General features: G+C 48.2%; 1 protein-coding gene across 1 annotated transcript in view; it reads left to right on the top strand.

Moving 5' to 3' along the window:
- The first annotated feature begins 2,309 nt into the window (after nucleotides 1–2,309).
- The window catches only part of LOC121293681 (beta-2-glycoprotein 1-like), a 57,437-nt gene continuing 46,473 nt past the window's right edge, over nucleotides 2,310–13,273 (top strand). The window contains exon 1 of the mRNA XM_041216849.1: nucleotides 2,310–2,496. Coding sequence (XP_041072783.1) covers nucleotides 2,310–2,496 — 187 coding nt within the window. The remainder of the gene's footprint in view (nucleotides 2,497–13,273) is intronic.

The raw sequence follows: 13,273 nt of genomic DNA on the forward strand, positions 1-13,273 counted from the left end.
AGTGATTCTTTAAATCAAAGGTTTGATCCCTTTAGAACATTTTTGGAGTAATTTAGCCTGACTAAAGGTGATTCCCAGCTTGGATGAGGCTTTAAACTTTGTTTCTTTGTCAACGGAGCTCGGCCACCATGTGATATGGCGCTGACTCTGAACCCGGGCTGGCTGCAGTGATTAACAAAATGGAATGATCTGACTGATTAATGGCCTGAAGACTATTAAAGGCTAATTGAGTCTGAATTTTTGCTCAACCGTGTTAGGTCCTTTGACTCTACAGTCGATGGGATTCAAATTGGACATCCACGTGCTTTGGTGGAGTCCTTTGGCTGCACAGTGGATTTTTCTTCTGCCCTTCAGCCTCCACATCTGCAATGGAGCTTCCTTATAGCTTTATTTCTCCAGCTGTGTCTTTCATTCAGGTGCACTTCAGTCAGGTCAGGATGCTGTTCCTTTAGTTTTTCAGATTCCAGAGTCCTTCATCAGCTTCTCTGGGGTTCCAGGTTCTTTCATTAGCTGCCACTGTGTTGTAAGGGTTTGTTCAGTGGGTCTCATGAAGATGTTCAGAGGCTTGTGAAGTTGAACTCATAACTATATATCTTCATAGGAAAGCCCTGACTAGGTACTATCTCCATGATGGCTTCTGCTAGGCTACTACTGTACTCAGTTCACTATCATGTGACCCCCTATATCATAATGTGGGCGGTACTATTTCCCCAGTCCCACATTAACCCTTGCTATGCTGAATATTCTTATACTACAGGGAGGGCACTCGTGAAGTATAAACAGCACAGAATAGTTGGGGTGAGTGGCCTGTTTCTGTGCTGTATATTCAATGTGATACTATTAAAGTCCTTTCTTGAGAATTAAGAGGTGATGTGGAAATGGATTATCGATTTTGTGTGGCCACCTTGTGAGCTATGAGGGGAAAATTTATTTGCACCCCTTGAATGTCTGGTACGTTTCAGAACCTTGGCCTGAATTTTTAACCTGTCAGGTGACCGCAATTGGCGAGACTGGAAGCAGATGCGAAATTCCCATCCTGCCCACAATCGGCTCCCAACATCAATTTCATGCTGGTTGGCCAATTAACTGCCAGCCAGTGTGAAATGTGCGCTAAGACAGGCTCAGCACTGCCAGTGGGGGTGGGGGGAGGGCAGGCGCCGGGACCTGTAAGGTCATGGGCAGGGGATTTGAGTGGAGCTCCTGAAGGCTGGAAGTCTGTGCTCAAGAGCCTCAGGGAACTGCTTTGGAAATCACATTTTTTGATACATCTCTTGGGTTAGAATGCTACTACTGTCGCTAGAATATCATCATTACCTGGAGCCCATGCCAGGCATGACAGGAATGTCCGAACTAGTCTGCCTCCCCAATTTTTCCAATGAGTGCCTTAGGGTTTTGCTGGAGGCAGTTAGTGACTGATGCAATATCCTGCTGCCATGTGACAGTAAGAGGAGGCCACCTCATGTGAGGAACAAGGCCTGAATGGAGGTGGCAGGCCTGGTCAGCAGCCATGATGTCTTTCACAGAACCTGAATCCAGTGTAGGGAAAGGTTCAATGACCTTCTGCACTATGCCAGGGTAAGAACTGATTCCAGTTGTAACCTTGGATAGATGTCTCTGTGAGTGGCTGCAATGTTGGGTGTGAAATGCAAAGCGTAATATGGCACATAATCCTGTGCCTTGATAAACTATGGCTGGCATGTATGTCAGGATGAGGTGCAGCAATGTGAAGGGCAACTGAACCTGGTTCTTTGGCGGGTAGGTTGGGTTTGTCTGGCATGTAGAGGTGTAATGAAAGCACTTTGTCCTTACAGGAGGAGAAGAGTCACAATGCGCAGGAGCGCAGACGGACAGATGGTAGGTCCCAAACCTTCTTCTCAGTCAGGTGGAGGAGCAAGCACTGGAGATGTCCTGTGAATGTGGAGCCTAGTCCACTGGTCGTGGAGAGGCATGGGTCTTGGATAAAGGTAACACCTTTGGACAGGAATGAGATTGGTGGAGGGTATGAGAGATGTAGGGCAGTGGTTGTAAGTCTGACAGGTGAAATACACTAATCTTCATTGCTCATCCATTCAGAAGTTTTTGCTCAGCCAGACTGCATGCACTTTGAATTTGTAATGATGCTCGAGGCTGACATTTTTTCTTCCTCCCTCAGATGGAACGTCATCACAACTCTGGAAGACCTCAGAGGGTGACCAGCTGCCAGATGCATCCACGTCACATACTCCATCTGTAACATACATCAATGCAGTACAGGCACGTTGGGAGGCATATGCATATTGGAGTAGATAGTAGTGCACAGTGGTGAAGGCATGCCAAACCCACCTGAGGAGCTGTCGGAGGCAGAGAGTCCCCAGGGCCGCAGCCTTTGGAGGATTGCTGGAGACCAGGACGATGCTGAGCCCAAGGCAAATGATGAGTCTATGGAGTCATCCATCAGGCAGCAGATGTTGGGTGTCCAGTGGGATGCGCTGGGGGATCTGGCAGAGATCCTTGATGGTCTGTGTGCCACAATCTTTGCATTAGAGGAATCAATGCGGAGGGTGAACACTGCGTTAATCCAGAGCACTGAATGAACAGCTTTCTCCATAGAAAGAGTGGCGACTCTCATGAAGAGGCAGCTCCAGGAACTCAATAGGGCTTTCTGGGATTGTGTTCAGACCTGTAAGCCTACACACACTGACAGTGACCTCAGCAGGTTACTGCCTATGTGAAAGATGGACAAGGCACCTAGTGACTCTGATAGCTGCCTAACCATCTATGGTGAGTAGGGAGGTTCAAATCAACCTCATATTGGCAGATGACTTGCAGCTTGCATCTGGGGGGCTCCTCTCAGGGAGCCCCTGATGATGGCAGCAGCTCCTTAACCCCTCTGCCAGTGACCATCGCATCTGAGGAGACCATGACAATTGAAGAATGCCCAGCCATGGCGCTCCTGCCCAGACGGGGCCTACACAGGCTCCAGCAGCCAGAGGACGACTGCCAAGGTCATCAAGGTCAATGGGCATCAGAGTCAGCAGCCTGCCTCCAAACCAGCTGCCAGAGGGGGATGCCCCAAGACGTAGCACTCGCAAGCAGAAAGTTAAGTCACAATGATCACATAAGGGATTTCACAGGTGATTAATTTCTCCTTGCTACATGTGTACCGGTGCTTATATACTTTTGCCTTGAATATTAAAATGTTAGATAATGTGCAAAAGCCTTAGGTGCTTCATGCAATTGTTGGGGACGAGGTCTGGGAGTCGTGTGTCACACATATGAAAGGTTAAAAAGTTTATTTCAGAGGTCAGGGCTTGAGTGAAGGGTGACAGGAGTGCCTCATCAGCACCCATCAGGTAGGTGGCGTTTCCCTTGCCATCACCTTGGCTCCTTGCTTTGGATTCCTAATTGAAAGCCCTCTGAATCAAGGCCTCCCTGCCTTCCATAAGCACCATCACATCAGGATCTGGCTCCTCACCCTGGGGCTCTTCAGGCTCCTCCTCAGACTCAGCACTTGAAGCATCCTCTGCGGCCTGTGGAGCAGGATCACTGTCTTAATCCTCCAACGGTTTCCCTTTGAGAGAGCAAGATTGTGCAGTGCGCAGCAGACAACGGCAATAAGGGGGACGTGTTCAGGAGGATGATACAGTGATTCCCCCTGAGCGGTCCAGGCAGTGAAACCTCAGTTTGAGTAGGCCAATAGTCCTCTCAGCTATTGCCCTTGTGAAGGCACGACTGCGGTCATAACTCTTCTTGGTTGCAGTCCTTGGGTATCTCAGCCTCGTCATCAGCCAACTTTTCAACGGATAGCCTTTGTCCCCCAGGAACCAGCCATCCAAGCTTGCTGGAGCAATGAACAGTCTTGGCGCCTGGGATGACACAAGATGTAGGCGTTATGGCAGCTTCCTGTACCTGGCACAAACCTGCAGTATCTGACTCTTGCAGTCAGACACAATCTGGACGTTGAGAGAGTATAGCTCTTTACAAAGGCACCCGGCTCCCCCGCTGGTGCCTTTATGGACACATGCGTGCAATCAATGGCTCCCTGAATTCAGGGAAATTCTGCGATTGCAGCAAACCTCTGGTTTACTCTGCCTGGCTGGCCTCGTCAGTCCTGAAGTGAATGAAGGTGCTGACCCTTCGGAACAGTGTATCTGTGATCAGCTTGATGCAGCTGTGGGTAGCTGACTGGGAGACACCACATAGATCTCCCACTGAACCCGAGAAAGAACCTGAGGCTTAAAAGTCCAGGGCAACTGTTGCCTTCAGGGCCACTGGCTCAGGGAGGCCACCTACATAGTTGCAGGCAATTTCGGGACTGATCATCTCACATACAGGAGTGACAGTGTCCCTGGAGAGACAGAGCATTCTCTACCACTGAACCTCAGTCATGTGCAGGTAGCACGATAACTGTCTGTACACTGCCTGCTGGGTAATGGCACCTTCTCCGGACCCTTCTGCTTTGCACTTCCTGCTGGTCCTGCGTCCCTATTTACTGTGCCTCTCAGTCCATTGGTCTGACTCTGGGACAGTGCCTACGGGTAACTGGCCTCCCCTCCCTTCTGGCCTTCTCCTCCTCTTCTGAGGAGGCCCTTCTTGCAGAGAATACAATCCTGTATTTCTGTACAGATGGTTGTACAGGTTTCTGCACAGAAGAGGCCTCTCGGCAGAAAGCCCCTGCAAATGCTTCAAAATCAGAGAGTTCTCCAAAACACCAAAAAATGCCAGAAACAATCTCAAATCCAACTCCAAACAACAGCAAAACTCCTAACTCCTCATCTTACCAACATCCTGTGGGCCTTGGATATAGAATGCATGAAAAACGTGAAGGCCGTCTGACTGATTGGCCCGTGCTCTGATTGTAAAAGCACATGGACCACTCAAAATTGCTGACAATTGTTTTTTTAATTGCCTTAATTGGCCCTTTAACTGTCAGCCGGCGCGGTTCTGATTTCCATGCACGTCCGCCAACCAAAATATCGCAAGGGGGTACAATGAAGCCGGGAACGCCCTTCCGAAGTCATTGCGCCCCATTTTGCGACCTTTCATGTTTACTGTGCACCCGCTCCGCAAGCGCAAAATTCTGGCCCTTGAATATTCCAGAGCTTGGCTGGTTCACTACATTTAATTGAATAAATTGGGAGAGCAAAAGGTTTACGGAGCTACAAAGAAAGAGCAGGGTAGTGGGGTTAATTGGATAGCTCTACCAAAGAGCCAGCACAGACACAATGGGCTGAATGGCATCCTGAACTATATCATTCTATGGTTTTAAAGCAGTTCACTGCTGCTTTTTCTAGGATGGCTGATCTTTGTATTTGATTTCCCAACAGAACATGGATATTGATTTTCAGCTGCCTACCCTGGGGTGCTGAGAATAACAGAATGTCTATAAATGCACTTCTTTGCAGATCACAGTTTTGTTCAGTAATCCTCAAGAACTGGTGTCTTGTGATTGTGCAGATAGTCACAAACAGCACACCATCCCTGGATCTGTTAACTTCCCAGAATTCAGAGATGAGGCACTTAGTCTCTCACTATCCTTTGTTTCCCAACTGTTCAGAGAACGGCCACATTGTGACCAGTTGTATGGTTGGTATATTTATTTCTTCAGATTAATCAATATGTCCCAACACAATCAGGTGAAAGGAGGAAAACAATTTTGCCAATACCCCTCGTGCTTTTCTGCCGGTGCAACAGGTGAATTGTGATCAATGCCTTCCCTGCTTTATTACCCACAACCATCACACTCCCGTGAAGCACCTTGAAATTATTTACTACATTAAAGGGGATATATAGATGCAAATAGGTGTCATTGTTGTATACCCCCTTCCTCTTTATATCCACAGTCATAGATAATGCACCTCCCTGTTTTATGCCCGCAGTCATGGCTAATACTCCCTCCTGCATCAAACTCAGGGTTGTTGACATCTACTCTGACATCATGAGGCAAAAGGCCGAAGTACAGACGTGCCACACAATGCACAGCTTGAATTTTGTATATATGATTATTGGGAGCAAAATGTGAATTGCACAAAGCGAATTGCAGCCAACAGAGGTAATGCACAAATTTTGGAAGCACCCATTAATCGGCAGAATCTCAGATGTGAAGAACCTTTGGTGCCTTGCAGCATTCATGGATTTTATTCTGATTTATCTTTGCTGATAGATTGTTGGGTTAGAGATCTGGAATGGAATTTGCAGACATTTAAACTAACTGCAGCCAAAGCTCCTGGGTGAATGATTGTCAAACATTTTTAATCTAGTTTGTTTGATAAATCTCTGAATAGAATCATCCCCTGCCAACCTAAGTTCCGTGGCGAGGCCTGAAAGTTGGAGTGATCCTGCCACAAAACAGGGCGGGCTGTTACGCATAATTGTGCACTCCCCACCTCATTATTTATGCACGCGCACAGTTCACGCCAAGTCTCCTGGCTAGGCGGGCAGCAAGTCAGCCGCCTTGCTGTCATGGTCAGTCGCCATATTTAAAAGGCACCGGACAGCCAATCATTAACAGTGCCAGGACCCTGGAACAAAGGTGAGCGGCAGAAGGCAGCAAGGTCTGGCCCCACAGTTTAGTGATACCACCCTGGATCATCTCCTCCAGGCTGTCATGATAGACGGGATGTCCTGTTCCCAAGGGATGGCAGGAGAAGGCCCACCCAACTAAGCCCTGAGGCCTGGGAGGTGGTCGCCAGGGTGGTCAACCCCACTGGGGTCCAGAGGAGGACTGCCTGCAGTGCAGAAAACAGATGAATGATCGCATCCACTCTGCTAGGGTAAGTAAACCCTCTACTCTCCCAATTCACATCATCATTCATTTTGTGTTTCTAGCATGGGACGTGGGCGTCACTGTCAAGGCCAGCATTTCTGTTACCTATCCCTAAATTCCCTTGAGAAGGTGGTGGTTGCTGCCTTATTGAACTGCTGAAGTCCATGTGGTGTGCTGTTAGCGAGGCAACTGCAGGATTTTGACCCTTCCAAAGTGAAGGCACAGCTAAGGGGTGTGGAGTAGAGGGCAACTTGCAGGTGGTGCTGTTCCCATGCATCTACAACCCTTGTCCTTCTAGCTGGTAGAGCGTGGTTGGAGGGTGCTGTTGAAGGAGACTTGGTGGCTTGCTACAGTGTATCGGTGCATCTTGTAGATGGTACATACTGCTGCCACTGTGCATTGCCAGTGGAGGGAGTGAATGTTGAGGGTGGTGGATGGGGTGTCAATCAAGTGGGCTACTTTGTCCTTGATGGTGCGCAGCTTCCTGAGTGTTGTTGGAGCTGTGCTCATACAGGTAAGAGGAGAGTATTGCATCATTTGACTCCTCACTTGTGCCATGCAGCGGTTGGGTTTTGCAGAGTCACGAGGTCAGTTATTAATTGCAGAATTGGCAGCCTACGACCTGCTCTTTCATCATACAGGCTTATGATTCATCCACACGTGTTTATGCAGGAGAAAACAGCCCATAACAGGAGGGAGAGAGAGAATATGGCGGGGGCGGGTTGGGGGGGGGGGGTGCGTGCCTGAACTAATACCCCTCACTCTATTCGAGCAGCAGGCTGCCAAGCTGGCAGAGGAGGATTATGACCATGTCCGACCCAATGATGATGTCAGCACCTAGTGAAGAAACATGCATAATTCTGAGAACCTCAGAAAATCAAGGTGATTGATGAGTGCAATGTTTGAGCCAGCCTAGGCAGTCATTCATTCTTGATTCTCTCCATTCCAGATGCCAGCAGGAAGAGGGGGAAGGCTAGCCTCCATCCCAGAAGTAAGCCCCTGCCCCCAGATGCCTCAGAGGAGGAGGATGACTTCACACCTGTGGAGGCGTCACAGCGTTCACCTGAGCTCTTCACCAGCCCAGAGACACACATGTCGATGATCACATATCTAATTTAGGCTTGGGCCCACACTCTGGTGGTTACCCCACAGACATGTGTCCACAGTAGGTGGAGGCAGTGACAGCCAAGGTCTCTGGCACTTGGAGGACTGCTGTAGAAGAGGCCCCTGCTAAGTCTGAGTCAGATGATGAGCCTCTGGAAGCAGCCAAGGAGAAGATCCTGGAGTATTAAACAGACGCAGGGGAGTATCAGGTAGAGCTATCAGACGCCCTCAACTGAGTGCCACGAGAGATGGAGGTGTGCAGTTTCTGCTGGATATGTGCTCAGACCTGCACCCCATCGCTCTAGCCATGGGTGAGTTTTTGCAGTGGCTACATGAGAAGGGTATGGGGCACTTCAACCTCTCTCCAGGTGCTCTTTCTCCTCAAGGAGTCTGGCAGAGGCCCCCAGGCACCCAAAGGCAGGAGGGACCTCAGGCAGACACCCCAGGGGCATCCACCCAGAACACTTCAAGGGTGTCCAGGCGTTCCAATTTCCCTCTGCCTGTGAACCCCATCAGCTTTAGCTTCTGAAATCTCAGAGCAGGAGATCCACAGAAGGCTGGGGCCCTCCAGGCCTCAGAGCTCCAGAGGGCACCTGCCAAAGTCATCAGAGACAAGAGGGCATGGTATTCAGCAGGCTGCTTCTAACTCTGCTGCGGATGTTGGGAACACAGGCAAGGTGGTAGAGTTTTGAATTAACAATGGTGGCACGGTTGTACAATAATTGTGTATAGTTTTGGCACTTGTAAATATGGGTGGGATTTTCCAGCCCCACCACGGCGGTTTCCCCATGGTGAATGCGATGAGCCAGACAAAAGTCTATTGATTTCGGTGGCATCGGTAAATCAAGTTGACGGCTGGGGCCAGAAAATCCCACCCTATATGTTAGCTTGCACTAATTGGAAGTCTCCTGGATTTATTATTGCTGTTCGTTGTTTTAATAGTCACGTGAACTCCAACCCTTCCAGGCTGTGCAAAGGATTGGTCTTCCTCTCCCTAATACATGGCTGCGCATGGAGACATCGCTCTTTGACAAGGGTGATGACAGCCATGTGCGCAAGGCCTCCCACTCACACTATTACACTTGCCTCCACTGACCTCAAGACTCTATAGAGAGACATAATAGAAAGATTAACCACATGTCAGGCAGGTCCATTCTCCTGGGAGGATGGAGGTTTGAAGTCACGAGTTGACTGCAATTCACCTGTATGCCTCTTGCAGGCAACCCCCTCCCTCTCTTCTTCCCTAACTCCAACTGGAACCTATGGCAAACGGCTCAGAGCAGCTCTACATCTTGCTGGAAACTTGTTGTAGTGAAAACCCTCTAGGCCAGACCTGTTGCTATGTGGCCTTCACCAGACAATGAAGACTTGCAAAGCACAAAACTCTCATACAGTCTCCACGTGATTATTAGGGTTGCCTTTTAATTGTCCAGTTGTGCTGACCTTCAGCTCCACCCACCTGAGAAGACGCTATCCCCACCTTGATGTTCTGCAGTTGGACATCAAGAGCATTGCCTTGGTCTGTAGCTGCTTCTGTCTCAGGATGGTGTGTGTGTATCAAATTGTCTCCCCAACCTTTTACCCTCCTCCTATCACCCACCAACTTCAGCCCATCATCATTGACCACTGCCCCCCATCCCCACCCCACCCCACCCCACCACCACCAAAGTCACCTTCACTCTCCCCTTGGTAACCCTTGAGCATCCCCCCATCACCCTGGACACTATCACCATCAACCTGCACATACCTTCCGCTGAGCCCACATCAGTCGCTTTGCCTATGCCCACCCTGATCCTCCCCACTCCCGTAATCCGTGCCACCATCCTTGTCCTCCTCAAAGCTACACCTGTCATATCCAAACCTTGACCATATCACCCTACCGCATCCTACTTCCCTCTCCAACAGTCAAGATCCCTTCCTATCATCAGTACTCCGAGTTCTCCCACCAGGATTCCAACAGTGACTCAACCGACCCCTTCCTCTGAAGAACTCTGCCCCCAACACCCCCTCCCTGCCCACTCCATCCCCCTTCCTCTTCATGCCTTCCTTCCTCCTCCAGCACCTTCATGCCTTGCTCCCCCCCTCACTCCACCTCCCCCACCACCCACCCCCCCCCCACACCCCCGCCATCTTTGTGTCTTCTACCCACTCTCACCTGCGTCTCCTCTGGACCATCCCCCCACCGTGTCTTCTGCCCACCCCACCTTGTGTCTTCCACGTGCACCGTGGTCATCTCCAGTTTTGCAGACGGCATTGACTGGAAGGTAAGTGCTCTAAAATTCTCACTTGCTGGGTGCACACCACATTTGTGAGGTTGGGTAACTGAATGGAGTAAATTCCCACTGATGGGATGGAAGATTTGACGGGGGCACATGATTCCAGTCTGTTGGGGTTTTAATGAGCATGCATGTGGTGCAAAATGGGTTTCCATCAAACTGCAGTGGGAAGGTTGACTCGTCATCACACTGCCATGAAAGTCGCAGAGGAAGGTCCTGACCTCATTTCCCAACCGGGAACCGATTTTTTACATCCCGTCATATCTTGTGCCCCAGTCGTCATGAATTCCGCTGATGGCAGGAAGGGACAATTCCGCCCTCTGTGATGCTCCGATGAGTTTTGCAAAGAGCCCCAAGGTTTTATTGCTCAAAGTTAAAAGGATCCAACATTCTTCAACTCCTTTTCCTTCCCCACTTATAATGGAATAGTCTGTGTCTAAAAAGGTTAATTAGTCTGACCTCTATGATGGAAAAGCGTGGAGTTATTGGTTCATTTACCATAATTTCCTTCCAATAGCTCATGCTGGCAATTGCTGTTCCTGCTTGACTCGGATTCTGACAGTTCCCCAGCATTGCGTTCACTGCCTCAATGCACTGGCCTTTCCAACAGTCAGCTCCATTTGCCAAGAGAATATCATTCATCAAAGCTAATATAATTTACAAATCAGGGGACATCCCTGACATTTCTCAAGCTAAGTCATACTTGTAGACACTCTTAGAGCGGCAATGAATAGACCACACATATCAGAGAGTGAAGCAGCACTATTCATATCATCGTCATGAACATTCATATCGATCCATGGACACTCACACCATACTCCTGGATATATGTAAACGTGTTACTGTTCCATGGGACATGTTACTGTTTCCATCACTTACCTTTTAATATCATGGTCACTAACCCCCTTTGTTAAACCACATGAAGTGCAGATTAGATAATTACTGGAACTAGACTCTGGTGTGTGGCTGGCAGTAATTAGGAGCTTTGTCCATACCTAACTCTTCATAGATGAAATGTCAAAACATGCAACTATTACATCAATCAAACTTTCACAAAGGATTTTAATTGTTCAGTCATGCAAATGAATCAAACTTAATCATGCAACACTGGAGGGATGCTTTGCATGATTTTTATTCTAATTAACATATCATTTGAATTAACCAATTTAAATGAAAGGGAAACGGTTAGAAGCAGATCTACAATGCACATTATATTTTCCCCCAGACATCTGTCTAGGAGGTACCGTGTGCATCCCAGGATGATGCAAGATTCCCTCTTGCCCAGAGTTGAGCCCTGAGCCCACATCCCATGATTGGATTTTTTTAAAAATTGAACCCAGGTCCCCAGAGCATTACCCTGGGTCTCTGGAATACTAGTCCAGTGACAATACCATTATGCCAGAGCCTACCCCTAGTCCAGATCCAAAGTTGACAGGAAACAGAGTAGTGGTGAATGTTTGCCTTTTAGACTTGGGGAAGATATGTAGTAGTAATAGTAATAACATAGACTTGGATTTGTAGGGCACAATTACAAAATTTGCAGGACACACAGAACTTGGAATTATATTGAACTGTGAGGAAGCTAGTGGTAATCTTCAAGAGAATATAGACAGACTGGTGGGTGAGTGCCAGGTGAAATTTATTGCAGAGAAATGTTACATTTTGGTAGGAAGAATGAGGAAAGGCAATTTAAAATGAAATACAATTCTAAATGGGGTGCAGGAACAGTGAGACCTGTGGTCATACATGCACAAATCGTTGAATGTAGCAGTTCATAAATAGAGGCATAGAGTAGAAAAGCAAGGAAGTTATCATGGGCCTTTATTGAAAAAAACTGGTTTTGAATCAACTGGAGTACTGCGTCCAGTTCTGAGCACTGTACTTCATAAAGGATGTGAAGGTGCAGAAAAGATTTACGTGAATGGTTCCAGGGATAAGGTACTTCAGTTATGTGTATAAACTGGAGAAGCTGGGGTTGTTGTTCTTAGAGAGGATAATGTTGAAAGGAGATTTCTTGGAGATGTAGAAAACCCAAATGGGGTTAGACGGAGCAGATAGAGAAAAGCTGTACTTATTGGCAGAAGGACCGAGAACTGGAGAATGTTGATTTAAGGTGGTTGGCAAAATGAACCAATGGTGACATGAGGAAAAGCCTATTTTACCCAGCATGTGGTTATGATCTGGGATGCACTGCCTGACAGTGTGGTCAAGGCAGATACAATCAGGGCTTTCAAAAGTGGATTGGATAAGTACCTGCAGAGAAAAAAAAATTGCAGGGCTACGGGGAAAGGGCGGGGGGAGTGGAATTAGCTGAATTGCTTTTGCAGAGAGCCTGCAAGTCATGGTGGGCAAAATGGCCTCCTTCTATGCTGGACTTTGATTTGATGATTTAGCTCATTGCTATTTGTGGGAGCTTGCTGTGCACAAATTGGCTGCTGCATTTGAAGGTACTTCATTGGTTGAAAAATACCTAATGATTTCCTGAGGTTGTGAAAAGTGTCATGAAGAGATATTAATGTCTATAATGTTATTGGAAATTATTTTTAAATTGGAATTGTAGTAGAGTCTGTACCTATGGGCAGAATTTTCTGTCCTCCGGGCAGGTGGGCCCGACCCAATCTCCGGTGGGCGGAGGGCTGATCCCTGCCTGAGAAGTAGGCCACGCTGCCATTTTAAGTGGGCGGGCCAATTAAGGCCTGCCCAGTGTGACGTCCGGTGGGAAGCGCTATGCACTCCCTGTGCGGGCGGGGGGGGGGGGATTCCCCAAAAGCGAGAGTGCGCTCTTTCACGCATGCGCACAAAAGAGCGCACATCTCCCTGAGGCTAAGTGCTGCCTCAGGGAGATCCCTGAAAGTTGTTCAAACATTAAAAAAAGAAAAATAAAAAAACCTTAATGTGTCCCCTTCATGTGACAATTTCACACGAGATGGGACATGTTAATAAATTTTACTAAAACTTTATTAAAGTTTTTTAAACCCTACATGAAACCTCATCCCGCCGGTGGATGAGGTTTCATGTTTTTTCAGAAGCCGCCAGGGCTCCTGACCTGCCCACCAACCTTAAGGTTGGACGGGCAGATCCTTTAATTGTTTTAATTATCCTGTCAATGGCCTCAATTGGCCATTGACAGGTTGGCAGGCGCACAGCT

The sequence above is a fragment of the Carcharodon carcharias genome, chromosome 22, assembly GCF_017639515.1.
Source record: "Carcharodon carcharias isolate sCarCar2 chromosome 22, sCarCar2.pri, whole genome shotgun sequence".
Classification (NCBI taxonomy): Eukaryota; Metazoa; Chordata; class Chondrichthyes; order Lamniformes; family Lamnidae; genus Carcharodon; species Carcharodon carcharias.